Here is a 15,663-nt window from a genome sequence, read left to right as displayed (position 1 = left end):
ACTTGGTGGCGGCATTCTCCAAATAGAAAATAGCATCTGGGGTGCTGAAAAGACAAAACATCTGGGCTTCTTCAGGTCAAGGGGTGTTAATTCACACTAAATCGATGGGAAATTGGACCCAAACCAGCCTGGTCTCGGCTTCCCCCTTCCTGTTCTGGACCAAAACCAACAGGCGTCTTCCCAGCGTGGGCTCCTGCGCCGTTGCTCTTGGAGCGGCTCCCTTGCTGGTCTCTCAGTCAGTCAGTCAGTCACTGTCAGGGAGAGCCACAGCCAGCCAGTCTCGGGCTGCTCCCCGAGTCAATCAGAATCCAGGTGAATCTGTCCTGCGGTCGCTCAATCCACGTGCCGGCCCCTCCTGTCACCTGCGGAATCTGCAGAGAGAATTATTGCTGCCGGATGAGTTCACGCCCTCAGGCTCCGCCTCTTCGTGGTCTCACCCAATCACAGATCTGAGCGTCACAGGAGTGCCCACCCCCGCCGGCCACATCCAGTAACACGCTCTTCCAAAACCCAGGCCCATCAGAGGCCACGCTGTCTAGGAATTCCACGCCCCCTAAAGTCCCGCCCCCACGACGGACCCAATCAGAGACCTCTCCCTCCCCGGAACTCCGCCCCTCTGGGCCGGCTTTTCCCAGGCCCGAGCTGCGCGGGGCAGACGCGGCGGATGATGCAATTGGGCCGCGCCGCGAGAAGGTCACACGGGATCCTCCAACATGGCGGCGGCGGCGGCGCTGCGAGGTGGCTGGTGCCGCTGTCCGCGGGTGAGCGGACGTGGCGACCTAGCAGGGCCAGTTTAGGGGGATCGGAGCCTGCAGCCTCCAGGGTTTCCTTGTCCTCAGGCCTTTGGCGCCCGCGGCCCTTCCCCTGGGCTTCTCGGGAGGCGTGGGGTTGGGTTGTTGGGTCAGCCGAGGCCGGAACAGGGGCCACGGAGCGAGGCCTGAGGGCGGGGACCTAGCGCACCGGGCAGTGGGCGGCGAGGCGCGGAGCCTGGCGGGGAGCTGATCATCCCTCGCCTCTTGATCAGGCCCCACGTGCACTGGGGAGTGCATGGTGGCCGGGGCGGCGGTACCCAGTGGAAAGAAAGTGCGAGGGGAAGGCAAAAATGTGTGACATTCACAGCTCGCGTTTAAATGCCAGGTCCTCTATGGAGAGCTTTTCCCATATCGCTCCTTACAATGTTCAGTGTGCGAGAGTTGGTTCTCGCCCTGGCTAAGAGCTAGGGGCTCGTGGGGTTTATAGGGCTGTAGGAGTCAGGACGTTTAACGCCTACCCAGAATTCAGTACTTCATGCCGCTGCCGCTTGTCCCTATTTCATTAGATTAGGAAATCGGAAACTCAGAAAGGTTAAGTAGCCTGCACGCGGTCCCAGAGCCTGCCCAAGGTGTAGATCAGTCTGACTCCAGAGCCAAATTGTTAAGAGGAAGGAAAATATCTCAGGAAGCAGACTGTCAGGACAAAGATGTCTGTGACTTAGGACTGGCTTTTTTTGTTTTTTCTCAGCTGCTTGTCTTTTGAGTCAGAGTTTAGAGGCTGAGTTTACACATGTTTAGATTTGGGCACAAGACTGAGATGGAACCAACCACAGGTTGAGACTTCTCTCCCAGGTTAGGCAGCCATCCACTTCTATTTCAGAAGTCAGTGCTTCTGGAATCCATGGGTATAGGCATATAGAGAAATAAAACAAGTTATTTACACTCCCCAGAGTTATCCTTGAGTCACTGTAAAAGATAGTGGCACCTGTATGAGTTAGGAATGTTGTGTAGGGGGGTCCCAGAGCCTAGGACGCAAGGAACAGAGGAAAGGCCCAGGAAATGTGGAAATGGAAGAATGGTTCTACTGGGTCATTTGACATCAAAGTGGCAGGCTCTGTGCTGAATGCTAGGATACAGAGTTGAACAGGACCTACGTGGAGCTTAAAGTTCATCATTTGGTGGGAGAAAAAAGTGCCGTTCACATGAGGTTAGCTGTGTGTTTGTTCAGAGCGACCCTCCTAAATTGCTCTGTTTGCAGCCCAACCCTTTAACAGGACATTGTACATTTACTTCAAGGGTGTTGCTAGGGCAATAAGTTATCAGTGTTTGCCTCTGAAAGTCCAGGTCTCTAGTCTTGGGAGGCTTTCAGACTCAGGGATTAAATTGTACTGGTACATTTAGTCTTCTTCCCTTATATGGTGGCATTTCCTAGGACCCGTTGGTTTTCCCCTAGTTTCAGAGGCAGGAGGGTAGATATAGGTTCTGGAGGTACAGACATAGCATTTTCTCTTTTCTTTCTTGGTTTTTTTTTTTTTTGCATTTTCTCTTTTCTGCCAGATTCTACTGGCTTCTCAGACTTTAGAAAGATTGCAGAGTGCACAGCATGCAGTAGGCATGGGATAAAAATTAATGAATAAGTTGCAGGTGATCCTTACTTTTTTTTTTTTTCTTTTAGAGACGGTCTCATTCTGTCACCCATGCTACAGTGCAGTGGCATGATCATAGCTTCCTGCAGCCTCAAACTCTTGGGCTCAAGTGATCCTCCCCCCTCAGTCTCTTGAATAGCTGGATACAGATATTCACCACCATGCCTGGCTAATTTTTATAGAGATGGGGTCATACTGTGTTGCCCAGGCTGATCTCAAACTTCTGGCCTCAAGTGATCCTCATGCCTCGGCCTCCCAAAGTGATGGGATTATAGGTGTGAGCCACCGTGCCCAGCCGATCCCTGCTTTTGTGTGTGATCTGCTTTCTTCTCAGTCAACCTCTTGTTTGAATGGATTTTCCTCTTTTTTTGCCCTAATTAGAGATGCCTGGGCAGCAGAATCCAGTTTCTTTCCAGCCACCACCTACCCCATGGTTCGACCTATCAGGTATGCCGGCCAGGCGGAGAGCTGCCACTGGTAAGTGACAGAGGACACTTAGAAATGTACATGCGGGGGAGGTCAGAAAAGTCAGACTTTATTGGCAGGAGGGAGGGATAGGGCTGTGACCGTTGAATGGGCCTCCCTGTGGCTTCTGCCCGTGGATCCCTCCCCGAGCATGGCTGTTCTCTTTTTCCGGGAGATAGCCCTGTAGGCATTGCAACAGAGTCACCTGGTTGTGCCCTTGCCTCAGTTTCTCCTGGTCACTGCCCTTCAACCATGCTTCTGTTTGTGCCTCACCGCCGTGAGGAGGGCCAGTTACCTCCCTGATCATGTCCTGGGGCCATCGTGGGCTCTGTGACTCTTTCCCTTAGTTGTCAGGTCCCCTGCGCCCATGATGTGCAGCCCTGGGGGGTGTGGCCGGGCTGCTGTAAGGTGGCGTGATCCCAGATGGTCGTAGAACCTGGAATTCCCCCAGAGAAAGGATGGCATCCGAGTGGGACCGCAGCCTGCCAGCAGGAGGCCTAGCCACCCCTCTGGGTGTGGCGTGGCTTTCCCTTGTGGCTCGCTGGGGGCCAGGGAGACAGTTGTCCCCAATCTGGTATTCCAAGCACACCTGTGGGCAAGTTGACCATAGGTTGCCACTTTTCCCTAACTCTACTCTCTTACAATGGCCCCTTAAGCTGTTTCTCTTTCTTTGAGCCCACTCTTAGCTATGCACGTGGCAAAGTAGTGGTTTAAATCTACCTCTGCTTGGCCGGGCGCGGTGGCTCACGCCTGTAATCCTAGCACTCTGAGAGGCCGAGGCGGGCGGATTGCTCAAGGTCAGGAGTTCGAAAGCAGCCTGAGCAAGACCCTGTGTCTACCAAAAATAGAAAGAAATTAATTGACCAACTAAAAATATATATGCAAAAAAAATTAGCCGGGCATGGTGGCGCATGCTTGTAGTCCCAGCTACTTGGGAGGCTGAGGCAGTAGGATCGCTGAGCCCAGGAGATGGAGGTTGCTGTGAGCCAGGCTGACGCCATGGCACTCACTCTAGCCTGGGCAAGAAAGTGAGACTCTGTCTCAAAAAAAAAAAAAAAATCTACCTCTGCTTGACCTGGAACCTGTCTCGGAGCCACGCGCAACAGTGGCTCTTGTATCTGGAGCTGAGAGTTTTTCCCCGGCCTACCCAGGGTTTGCCTCTGGGTGTATTGGGTTTTCCCAAGGGTTCAAATTTTTTTGTTTGTTTTTTTTAGAGACAGGATCTTGCTCAGTTGCCTGGGCTAGAGTGTAGTGGCGTCATCATAGCTCACTGCAGCCTCAAACTCCTCCCTCAGCCTCCTAGTAGCTGGGACTATGGGCATGAACCACCATACCTAGCTAGTTTTTAAATTTTTTGTAGAGACAGGGTCTCACTGTGTTGCTGAGGCTGGTCACAAATCTCCTGGGCTCAAGCAATCCTCCTGCCCCGGCCTCCCAAAGTGCTAAGATTCAGGGCATGAGCCACCATGCCAGGCCTATTATAAAAGAGATAGCTTTTATTTTATTTTATTTATTTATTTATTTTTTGTGACAGTCTCGCTTTGTTGCCCAGGCTAGAGTGAGTGCCGTGGCATCAGCCTAGCTCACAGCAACCTCAAACTCCTGGGCTCAAGCAATCCTGCTGCCTCAGCCTCCCGAGTAGCTGGGACTACAGGCATGTGCCACTATGCGCGGCTAATTTTTTCTCTGTATATTAGTTGGCCAATTAATTTCTCTCTATTTATAGTAGAGACGGGGTCTTGCTCTTGCTCAGGCTGGTTTTGAACTCCTGACCTCAAGCAATCTGCCCGCCTCAGCCTCCCAGAGTGCTAGGATTTCAGGCGTGAGCCACCTCGCCCGGCCAAGAGATAGCTTTTAACAAATAATTTGGTTACACCTATATCAACAGAAGGGAGAAAATTTTTTAAAACGCCACATCTGTCTGTGGGACATTTAGGCGTATGTCCTTCCGGTCTGTTCTCTAATTTTTCTTTTATGTTCTTTCTAGTCCAAATCATATTCTTCCGGAAACAGAAAAGGCTTTCTGTCTGGCTTGCTAGATAATATCAAACAAGAATTAGCCAAAAACAAAGAAATGAAAGAAAGTATAAAAAAATTCCGAGACGAGGCCAGGAAGCTGGAAGAGTCAGATGCACTCCAGGAAGCCAGAAGGAAATACGTAAGTCCCTCTGTCCCTTTGCCTCGGATCTCGCTCATTTCCAGAGTCAGGCAGGGGTGCTCGGTGCCAGGGGACTTAGGGGACGGGGGTGGCTTGGAGGAGGTGAGGTCACTGCACTGACGAGCGGGAACTTGGGGACAGGATAATGTCACCAGGCCCCTCAGTTCTGCCATGAGACCAGCGTTCTCTGCGGCTCAAAGTATGGTGCTCTGGCCAGCACCCTGGCTTCTCCCTGGAGCTCGTGGGAAACACAGGGTCTCACGTCCTCCAGACCTGCATTGTCACGGGTCCCCGGGTCACCCATGCACACCAGCTTTGAGGGGCGCTGCTCCTGAGAGCCCCTGGTCATGGCCCTCTGAATGAAGAGGTGTGGAAACCGGGTGCCTGTGCAGTGTCATGAATTTGCCACTGCTGTGTCTCGCGCAGCTGTCCGGCGCCAGGTGGTGGCAGTGGGCGAGCACACTGTATTTGTAACAGGCCTGCCAGGCAGGTACCAAGTCCACGTCTTGGTGACGAGTGGCTGAGGCTCAGCGATGCAGGCACCTGCCCCAGGTCCTTGCGGATTTTGTTCTGTTGGTCCCTACCCAGCCATAGGCCAGTCCTTGTCCCTCTTGAGTGTCCCCGGAGTACTCCCTTGCCTGGAAGTAGTGCGTGGGTTCTGCCCGTGGGGGATTTGGTGGCAGGCAGGGGGAGAAGGGAACTGCTGAGAAAATGCTCCTTGGAACCCTTTGGTTGTAAGAGAAATCTCAAAAAATAATAATAATAACATTCTCTGCTTTAGAAAAGCATTGAGTCGGAAACCGTGCGGACCAGCGAAGTGATACGGAAGAAGCTGGGGGAGTTCACGGGCACGATGAAAGAGGTAACGGTCACACGCAGGGCCTTTGGGGCCACTGCTGCCTGTGACCAGCAGGTGGGAGGCCTTGGGGAGAGGTGACTCCCACCAGGGGTTGACTTGGCCACAGCCGGTGGGGTGGGCATCGGGGGAGGCCCACCCTGAGGACGCCCTCCAGAGGCTTCAGAGTTCTAAGGCAGCAGGAAGGAGGGTGAAGTCAGACCGCCACCCGCCTGCATGACAGGTGGCCCCTTCAGTTGGCGGAAGCATGTGATGCTAGCATGGCCTAGCGGACAAGAGGAGAATGTTTTCCTCCCACCCTAAAAACAGAAGGGGGGGGTCACTGTCACCCACAGCAAGGGTGACGTGCGAGCTAGACCTCCCGAGTGCACCTTCTCGTTGCCTCTGTTTTTGTCTGGCTTTGCGGGGTGTTGGGCAGCCCCTTGCCACCCTGGGCTGCCCTCCCTGCAACTGACTCCTTGCCTGTCCCCAGAGGACTCCAGACCACCGCCCAGGGTTGCTATGCCGTCACCCCCTCTCTCTGTGTCTCTCTGTCCCAGAGCCTTGATGAAGTCAGTAAAAGCGAGCTTGCCCAGAAAATCAAGGAGGGCGTGGAGGAGGCGGCCAAGACGGCCAAGCAGTCGGCCGAGTCGGTGTCCAAGGGCGGAGAGAAGCTGGGCAAAACTGCGGCCTTCAGAGCCCTTTCCCAGGTGAGCCCAGGTCTGGCCCGGGGTGTGTGCTGCCCTCCCCCCAGCCATGCAGACCTGGCACCCACTGAGGCCGCTGTGCTTCCCCGGCAGGGCGTGGAGTCCGTGAAGAAGGAGATAGACCACAGCGTCCTGGGGCAGATCGGGCCCTACCGCAGGCCCGAGCGGCTCCGGAAGAGGACGGAGTTTGCAGGGGAGAAACTGAAGGAAGAGAAAGTGTTTGAGCCCAATGAGTAGGTCCCGGCCTCCCTCCCCCTCCGGCGCCCGGCACTGCTGTCCGTCTGCAGGCCCCACCCCAGCTGCTTCTCGAGTCTGCTTTCTGCTTGACGTTCCTGGCTCGCTCCAGAGCATTTGAGGGAAAGGGGAAGGGAGGGAAGGCAGGAGGCCGAGACGGGGGTGGAGTCATCATGGCCCCAAGCTTGGGGTCGCCTCCCTGTCCACTCTCCACACCCCTCCCCACAGCGATGGGAGGGTGAGGGGCCTTCGGCCAGGGGGCTCTGGAGCTGCCGCTTATGCCAGCCGCCCACCCTCTTCCCCAGGGAGGCCCTGGGGGTCGTGCTACACAAGGACTCCAAGTGGTACCAGCAGTGGAAGGACTTCAAGGAAAACAACGTGGTGTTCAATCGTGAGTGGGGATGTCTCCAGCGCCCACAACCTCCGCCTGGGTCCCAGGGAGTCAGCTGACTGTACAGCATTCCCCCCACACTGGGCACAAGTCAGATCCCCATTTTGCGGAAGAGGAGACGGGGGTCAGAGTGGTTCCCTAATCACGAAGTGGTACATTTTGCCACGAGACCCCAGACGACGGTTCCCTCATAAGACAGTCAGGACCCCGGAACCCTGGTGCTGACAGGCGCCACGGCCAGCCCCAAGTCCCATGGCAGGCGTTGGGGCTGGGCGTGGGTTTCCCAGGTGCTAGCAAGGAGAGCCATCGTGCCGCATGCCCCTGTCCCTTGTCCCGTGAGGACCGCTAGAGGCCTGTGTTTCCTTTGTAGTGGAAGCAACAGCCAGCGGGGGTGGCGCCCCGTAATTTACACAGCCCCGCTAGGGCCGCGGCTGAGGGGTCTCCACAGCCTCGCCAGGTAGGTGGGCAGGCGGCGGTGGACGCAGGCTCACAGAGATTCCCCTCCCTGCCCCGACCCACGACAAGGGCGGGACCCTCAGGGAGCCCCCCGAGAGCTGCGGCAGAGGGGTGACTTTCCGGAAGGGGCCCCTCCTCCAGCCCCTGCCTCTCCCCTGCAGGGTTCTTCGAGATGAAGATGAAGTATGACGAGAGCGACAACGTGCTCATCCGGGCATCCCGGGCCCTGACAGAGAAGGTCACCGACTTGCTGGGTGAGTGAACCGCCCCAGGACTTCCCATGCCGGCCACAGGGAGCGTCCCAGGCCTCCAACCCACCGGGCTGCGCTCCCCGCAGGGGGCCTGTTCTCCAAGACGGAGATGTCGGAGGTGCTCACGGAGATCCTCCGGGTGGACCCGGCCTTCGACAAGGACCAGTTTCTGCAGCAGTGCGAGAATGACATCATCCCCAACATCCTGGAGGTGGGTGCGGGAGCCCTCCCAGCTGCACCGCCCCGTCCCCAGCTGGCACCCTGGGTCTGAGCCCAGAGTTCTGCTGCTGAGGCTGTTTTCTGAGCAGACACCTTGCACTCGGGCTCCTGCCGGGCTGCAGCCGCCCCACGGGCTGTGCCCAGTGCCCTTCCTAGGTTTCTGAGGCCCTATCACACCCCACACCCAGGCCCCCTAGGCCCGTGTCTCTGAGCAGGGGTTGGCAGTCCCATGTGTTCCTGGCTCTGTTGTCATTTCATGCCTCGCCCACTGGATATGACTGCTCCGGGAAATGAGTTTCTCTCCCTGTCACTGCCTGAAACTCAGCCCAGCGCCTCTGGGTGTCACTTCCCTCACACTTCCCACCTGAAGCTGTTCCCTCGAGATTGCCCCAGGAGCAGCTGCTGGGGGGGGGCTCGGCACTGGGGAGAAGTGGGCAGCCACCCTCAGGTAGAGCAGCCCAGGCCAACCTGGGGCTGCGTCTCAGCTCAGGGTCCCACCGAGACCCAGAGACCCACAGCGCAGGGCAAGACCCACAGCCCAGGGCAAGACCCACAGCCCAGGGCGTCTTCCTCCCCAACCCGCCCTTCGGTTTGTGGAGGAGGGGCTCATCCTCAAGGTCATGCTGCAGCCCCTCCCACGAGGTCGCTTGCCTCTGCCTGCCGCGCCTCTGCCTCTTCCAGGCCCCAGGACACAGGGCCAGGCCCTTCGCAGGACCACGGGAAGCCCCTCCATCCTTGTCCCCTCTGCTCCGCCAGCCTCCTCTAGGCCTCCTCTTCCTCCCCAGTGCCCAGGTCCTTCGAGCCACTTTGGGCTGGGCTGGGCTGGGCGGGGCTGGCAATGGCAGCCATTCCCTAAAGCAGCAGCCGGAGCCCAGGCAGCTCCTTCCGTGGCGAGCACGGGACGTTCTGGGCCCCTGGCTTTGCCCGCGGCTGTCCCCAAAGGCACCTGGCTCCTTCCCCATCCTCTCCCTGCTCTGGTGCCTCCCCCCTCCTCCACGCCAGATCTGGCCCCATCCCAGGTTCCTGCGGCCGCCCCTCCTCCAGCCGCCCCCAGAGGTTATGAGGTGGCCTGGGCCGCTGGTGTCCAAGGCCTCCTCCCCAGGGCCCCACAGGCTGGGGCGGGGGCTCCGAGGCAGGGCCCCTCACTGGAGACTTGGGAGTTCTCCTGCCGCAAAGCCTCCCTTGCTCTCTCGCTTACGTTTTCCTTTCCCTTTTTAGGCCATGATTTCAGGAGAACTTGACATTCTCAAAGACTGGTGCTATGAAGCTGTGAGTACTTTGTTTTTTAAAGCCTAAAAAAAAAAATCAATGTGGAAAAGGATGTCTGCTCGGACGGCTCCATTGGGGAAGCGCACGACAGGACCCCGTGGCGGGTCCTCGTGTCCCCTGGCCGCCACACCGTGTCCCCTGGCCGCCACAGAGCCCGACAGTCCCCTACCACCTTCTGAGCTTCTGCAGGTGGCACGTCTGGGCCCACGGGCTGGGCACCTTGTCACCTGCTGGTTCCCTGCTTCCAGACTGTAAACTCCTGGTCAGGGATCACCTCTCCCCTCCGTGTCTGGGAGAAGGCCTGTGGCATTCTTCCCCCATGGGATGTCACGAAGCTGCCATCTTAAAATAATTTTGTCTAGGGACAAGTCCCAGGAAAGGTGATTGGAGTCAGATGAGGTCTCCAGTGTGGGCTGTGGCTCGGGTCTGACTGCCCCACTCCAGGTGGCTGAGGTGGCCTGGGGTACGGGCTGGGGCCGGGGATGGTGCAGGTCCTGTATGGGATCATAGGGGCCTCGTGGGCACCCCTGTCCCCTGTGCCCACTTCCCAGGAGACGGAAACCCGAGCACAGAGGGGCCTCCAGGACAGATGCATTAGCTGTCCTCAAGACACCGTCCGAAACACAGACCAAAACAAACGCCGGAGGAACAGCGCGTCCTGACAGCTGCTTCCCGGAGTTGAGGCTCTGCGCTGGGTGCACGGAGGCCAGCGTGGCTTCCCCGGGAGCACAGGCTGTCTGCCCGTCCCTGTCCCCTGGGGCTCCCGGCCCCCATCTTGCCAGGCCACCTCACCTCACCCTGTGCGCTCCCTGACCCGAGCCGTCATGAGCTGTGTGTTTTGTTTTGGTTTTTTTCCTGCCACTTCATCTCAAGCCATCCAGAATCTTCTTTGGCTAATTCTGTTCTGCACCCAGCTCACAAACAACTTGGAAAAAGCAGAAGAGAAGATGTCAGATCTTCTTTTTAAATACTCCCCTGCACGGTGACTAATCCAACAGGCATTTATGAGTTTTGGTGTGGTGGTTTTTTTGGGAGGATTTTTGGTTTTGATTTTTTTTTTTTTTTTTAACCTTGGGACCATGAAGCAGCGGCTGATTACTTTTGCCAGAGAGCTGCTGGTGGCCCTGGAAACACAGCTGAAGTCCCAGCCACTTCCACAGAGGTGCTTTTAAAATGTCATCTTTAAGAAACCAAACAAGTAGGATTGGCTCCAATTCCCCCTCCCCCCTGCCCTGCACCCCGAGGATCAGCCGTTTCCATAAAAAGGAGACGGTATTGGAGCATCTTCCGTCGTGGTCGCCTGCCAAGCCCGGAGAAGCCTGCGGTGCAAATGTGTCTTGGGGGCTGTCTCCTGTGCCTAGGGCGCGGGGGTGGGGTGGGGTGGGGGTGCTGGCAGGTGCTGTTGGGGGCTGGTCCAAGGGCTGGACGGCCCATGGGTTAGGGACAAATCCTAGAAAAGGTGTTTGATTCTAGGCCAAGACTCAGGGTGAGGTGAACTCGGCCAGGGAGGTGCCAGCGTATCCCTGGGGAGAGTGTTTTGGGTTGTGTCCCAGGAGAATCACCCACTTTGCTGATTAATACCGTTTTCACTGGGCAGCCTTGGTCTGACCCTGTTCTCAGGAGAGGGAGGCGTGTGATCCGGGCCAGCAAGTGGGTGGCAGCTGCCTGGACGCATGCTCTTGGCCTCTGCTGTTCCTGGACGCAGGGCGCCCCAGCGCCAGGGTGTGCGGGCATTGGCTCCGTGCGGCGTGGCGCCTTGGCGAGACCGCCCTCGGTGGCCGTCACACGAGCGTGTGGGCCTCTCGTTGCAGACGTACAGCCAGCTGGCCCACCCGATCCAGCAGGCCAAGGCCCTGGGCCTGCAGTTCCACTCCCACATCCTGGACATCAACAACGTGGACGTGAGTGCCGCTCGCTGGGGGCCCGGCCCACCCCGGGGGTGGGAGCTGTGGCCCAGACGGCCCAGGAGACGGCCTCGCCCGGGGCTGTGCTGATCGGAGGCCTTGAACTTGTCCTTGGGAAAGGTGTCATGGGAAATGGCTGCTGGCGGTGGGCCGGCGGGAGGCCTGCTCCGCCAGGGCGGGGGCGGCGCTGGGCACGGTGCCCTCAGTGGGACGAGGTGCCCGGGCTGCTCTCTGAGGCCCCCCTCTGTGCTCCCCACAGCTGGCCATGGGCAAGATGATGGAGCAGGGGCCCGTGCTAATCATCACCTTCCAGGCCCAGCTGGTCATGGTGATCAAGGACTCCAAAGGCCAGGTGGTCGAGGGCGACCCGGTGAGTGGGGGCACACAGGCGAGGACGCAGCAGGCGCCTCCCACCCCCAGGACTCTGCCTGAGGCCACATGGCACGGATGCCAGCTCAGAGCCCAGAGCTTCTGGGACCGGGTGGGGACAGGGAGAAACCCCAGGCCTGGAGTTTGGGGCTGGGGGAGGTCAGAGGATGGACTAGCCTGTCCAATTTTCCCAAGTGCTGGGTGGCTTCTGAGTCATAGGCCCTGTCCCAGCCTCTGCTCCCAGCTCCTGGGGGTGTTCCGGGTGGCACCCACCCCATACAGGCCAGACCTGGGTTGGCACCAGGACCCCATGCCCTTCCCCCCGACCCCCCAGAACCACCTCTCCCAGCAGCCCCTCTGCCCTCCCCGCAGGACAAGGTGCTGCGCATGCTGTACGTGTGGGCACTCTGCCGCGACCAGGACGAGCTCAACCCCTACGCGGCCTGGCGGCTCCTGGACATCTCCGCCTCCAGCACGGAGCAGATCCTCTGAGCATGGCCACCGCAGCCAGGGAGCCCCCGGGGCTGGGCCACCAGGCCTGGATGCCCAGGGACACCTGCAGCAACTCCAGACCTCTGGAGACAAGACTGCAGGCCCTGTCCCCCAGCTCTGCCAGGACAACTACAAAACCAGCTGGCCAGGAAAGGGGCGGAGGGCTACCGAGGGTGCCCAGCGGCTGGACACACTGCACAGTGCCAGCTCCTGCACTGTCCCTCTGCCACCTCGGGGTGCACAGGCCACACAGTGCCAAGAGGCTCTGGGACCCAGGGGGCAGGGTGCTGGGCCCAGCCCTGCTGCTCCGCACGGCTGGCCATGCCAGCCAGGCCATTTTAGGTCTTTTTTTTATTTTAACGATGCTCTCATTTCCTGTACATAGCCTGAGATTTGGAAATAATAAAACACCAAAGTGCAGAAGAGCAACTTGAGTGGCCTGAGGTGTCGTCTGTGTGTGTGTGAGACAGTGACTGGGACTGGGTGGCTCACAGAGAGGTGGTCAAGGTCAATGACTGCGGCACCAAAGGGGTGGCCTGCCCTGGTCAGGACATTACCCCTGGGGCAGGGAACGTGGGCGGCAGTGACAAGAAAAATCCCAGTGACCTGCCTGGGCTCTCGGAGGGCTGGCGTCCCCAGGGCTGGCAGAGGTTGCGTGCCCACAGGAGTGATGTTTGGGGACGATGAGAACCCTCAAACGGACCCGTGGGTGGCGGTCTATGGCAGAGGAGAGTGGGGGGCGGGCGCTGGGGTCAGGCCAGGGGTCCGAGGTCCTGGCGGTTGGGCGTGGCAGCTCGCGGGTGCGCGCAGGGCCCCGGGCTGGGGTCTGGGTACCCCGCAGACCGGGGCGGGGTCGCGGGCCCGCGCGCCGCTCCCCGCGCAGCCTCCGCCCCCCGAGGCCCCGCCCCCCGCGGCGGCCCCGCCCCCGTCGCCATGGGAACAGCCGCGGCGGCCCGGCTCGCGCGCGGCTCGGCTGCCTCGGTCTCTGCCGCTCCAGGGGCGGGTGGGGTGGGCTGAGCCGGCGCCGGAGCTGGGGCCGCCACCTCCGCCGCCGCCGGGGAGAGGCCGAACGCGGAGCCAGCGCGGGTCCCGGAGAGAGCGCGGCCGCCGGCCGGTCCGTCCCCGTCCGGGTCCAGGCTAGGGTGAGGGGCGCGCTGGGGCGGGGGCGGCGGCGGTGGGGGAGGGGGTCCGCGGGCCGCCAGGAACAAAGGGAGCAGGGCGGTGGCAGCTAGGACCGTCCCCCGCCGCGCCGCCCGGGTTGCGGCCGCGCGTTCGCACCTGTTGTGCACGGCCCGGGCCGGTCGGGGCTGCCTCTCCCCGGGCACGGCCGCAGCGGGTCCCCGCGTGGCGGTGGCTGGGAGTCCGTGAGCCAGGCATGGGCGTAGCCCGGGGACCGAGGCGCGGGCGGGGGATGGGGCCGGGCACGGTAAGGGGGTGGTGGCGCGGTGGGTGGGGGGTGGCGACGCGGAGGCGCGGGAGGGCGCAGCCTCATCCCCGCACCCCGGGCGGGTCCCCTCCTCCGCAGGGCGCGCGGCGATGTGAGCCATGAGCGCGACGTGGACGCTGTCGCCGGAGCCGCTGCCGCCGTCGACGGGGCCCCCGGTGGGCGCGGGCCTGGACGCGGAGCAGCGCACGGTGTTCGCCTTCGTGCTCTGCCTGCTCGTGGTGCTTGTGCTGCTGATGGTGCGCTGCGTGCGCATCCTGCTCGACCCCTACAGCCGCATGCCCGCCTCGTCCTGGACCGACCACAAGGAGGCGCTCGAGCGCGGGCAGTTCGACTACGCGCTGGTGTGAGGGGCGCGGCGCCCCGGGCCGGCCCTCCGCGGGGGTCCCCGAGGGCCGGCCCGGCCGGGGGTCGCCGCTGGGCCCGGACTGCGCTCGAGATCCCGCCCCAGAGCCCCCAGCCCGGTGGGAGGGGGCTTTCGGAGAAGCTCGGCCCCTCCCTCTTTAGACCCCTCCCATCCCCCCTCCTGGCCTGGCCCGACCCCCACCTCGTGCCTTTCTCAGCCCTGTCCCTTTCCTCTCTGCACAAGTCACCCGGGATCCTGAGTGGAAGGAGGACCCCCGCGCCACCCCCTCCCCAGCGTGTAAGTGGCTCTGCTATTGTCCGTTCCTGGGAGTGGGGACTCCCTCGGCCCCATTCTCTCCCCTGTCGTCTGGCCATCGTGATCCCCACGGTGACTGGGTGAGCGCTGAGCCCGCCCCACGGGCAGACGCAGCATACCAATATGCGCTGCACAGCCGGCCCGGAGACGGAGCCCGAGGACCTGCCACGGCTGCGGTGTCCAGGATGCGTGGCGCCTTCCGTGGGGGGGAGCGCGGGCAGGCTCCTTCCCGCCCCCAGCCCGGCCCCAGCGCAGGTCAGCGTGCCCTCCCCCTGAGCCCCCCGCCATGCCCCCACAAGCCCCTGCCATGCCTTTTCATGCTTCCCTGCCTCTGAGCCGATGATAATAAAAGCTGTTATTGAGCGCTTACTGCATGCCAAGCAGCGTGCTGAGTTGGCGCCTCCTGTTCATAGCCTAGTTCCTCTTCTTTGGGATGGTGAGAATGAGCCACACGCTCCCTTAGCATCCCCATTCTTCAGGCCAGGCCACTGAGGGCCACGTGGCTAGAGAGACTGGCTCCTGCATGCTCCTAGGACTGCCCAGTCCTGCAAAGATCCACTGGCGCCTTTCATCAGCTTGGGGGGGTGCGAAGTGTGATGTGTGACCATCTCAACCCCCCAGCTCCAGCCACAGCCAAGACCTCACACAAACTCCTTTCCCTTGACCGGGGAAGGCACCGGGGTCCCTGGGCTGGACTCAGCCCCGTGAGGAGCTGGGAGGGGAGCGCTCGGCTGGCCCTGGAGGGTGGCTCCAGGGACGGCACCTGCAGCCGGATCTTCCCGAGCCTGGTCCCTCCTGCCCACCACCATAACACGAGCCTTGGAACCAAGCCGTAGGTCTGGCGCTGTGGGGCGGTGACACAGAGTGGGCTGGCTCCGCTCCACGGCCCACCCGGGGAGATGTGTTGTGCGCCTCGGGGGAGCCGTGTGCAACGTGTGTGGGGAGAAACGAGCGTTTCTATAAAAGGCAAGCTGGGTGAGGGCACAGGCTCCGTGCACGGAGAATTTACCAGCTCAGACTAGCTAGGCGTGGGGGGGAGGTGCCGTGGGAGGACATCTCGTTCCCCAGGAAGAGCCCTGGTTCCCCCAGCCCTGTCCCTGAATCCATAGACACAGGGCAGGTGGCACTGAGAGGGGGGACCCCCACTGAGGGCCCAGAAGCACCCCGAGAGGTTTGGGGTCTTGGAGATCAGCCAGGACATCAATGCCCCTCCCTCCTCCCCTTCTTGGGATCATTGAGGCCCCAAGGCCACTTCAAGGACATGTTCCTCTCCCTCCAGTCTCCTGCTTGGGACAGTGCACCCCTAACTTGGCCTGGGGTCCCCCAGCCTAGAGCCTTACTCCTCTGGGTGGGCCATCCTCTCTCTCTGCCGGCTTCTCCCCTTCATCTGTTATGATGTGACTCTGTCCC

The 15,663-nt window shown here is 60.5% G+C and overlaps 2 protein-coding genes across 2 annotated transcripts; both read left to right on the top strand.

The window, feature by feature from the left end:
- The first annotated feature begins 654 nt into the window (after positions 1–654).
- On the top strand, positions 655–12,577 carry TIMM44 (translocase of inner mitochondrial membrane 44). Its single transcript, XM_075997997.1, has 13 exons — positions 655–761; positions 2,780–2,875; positions 4,851–5,021; positions 5,803–5,883; positions 6,417–6,566; positions 6,657–6,796; positions 7,103–7,188; positions 7,806–7,898; positions 7,982–8,106; positions 9,333–9,383; positions 11,195–11,284; positions 11,547–11,657; positions 12,029–12,577. The coding sequence occupies exons 1-13, from the start codon at positions 714–716 to the stop codon at positions 12,146–12,148; spliced, it is 1,362 nt and encodes a 453-aa protein (XP_075854112.1). The 5' UTR covers positions 655–713; the 3' UTR covers positions 12,149–12,577.
- A 573-nt stretch (positions 12,578–13,150) lies between these two features.
- On the top strand, positions 13,151–14,860 carry CTXN1 (cortexin 1). Its single transcript, XM_075998188.1, has 2 exons — positions 13,151–13,290; positions 13,674–14,860. The coding sequence occupies exon 2, from the start codon at positions 13,694–13,696 to the stop codon at positions 13,940–13,942; it is 249 nt and encodes an 82-aa protein (XP_075854303.1). The 5' UTR covers positions 13,151–13,290; positions 13,674–13,693; the 3' UTR covers positions 13,943–14,860.
- Positions 14,861–15,663: the final 803 nt, after the last annotated feature.

The sequence above is a fragment of the Microcebus murinus genome, chromosome 27 (genome assembly GCF_040939455.1).
Source record: "Microcebus murinus isolate Inina chromosome 27, M.murinus_Inina_mat1.0, whole genome shotgun sequence".
Classification (NCBI taxonomy): Eukaryota; Metazoa; Chordata; class Mammalia; order Primates; family Cheirogaleidae; genus Microcebus; species Microcebus murinus.
Note: the sequence above shows the minus strand (reverse complement) of the source record. Positions and strands in the feature narration are given on the sequence as shown.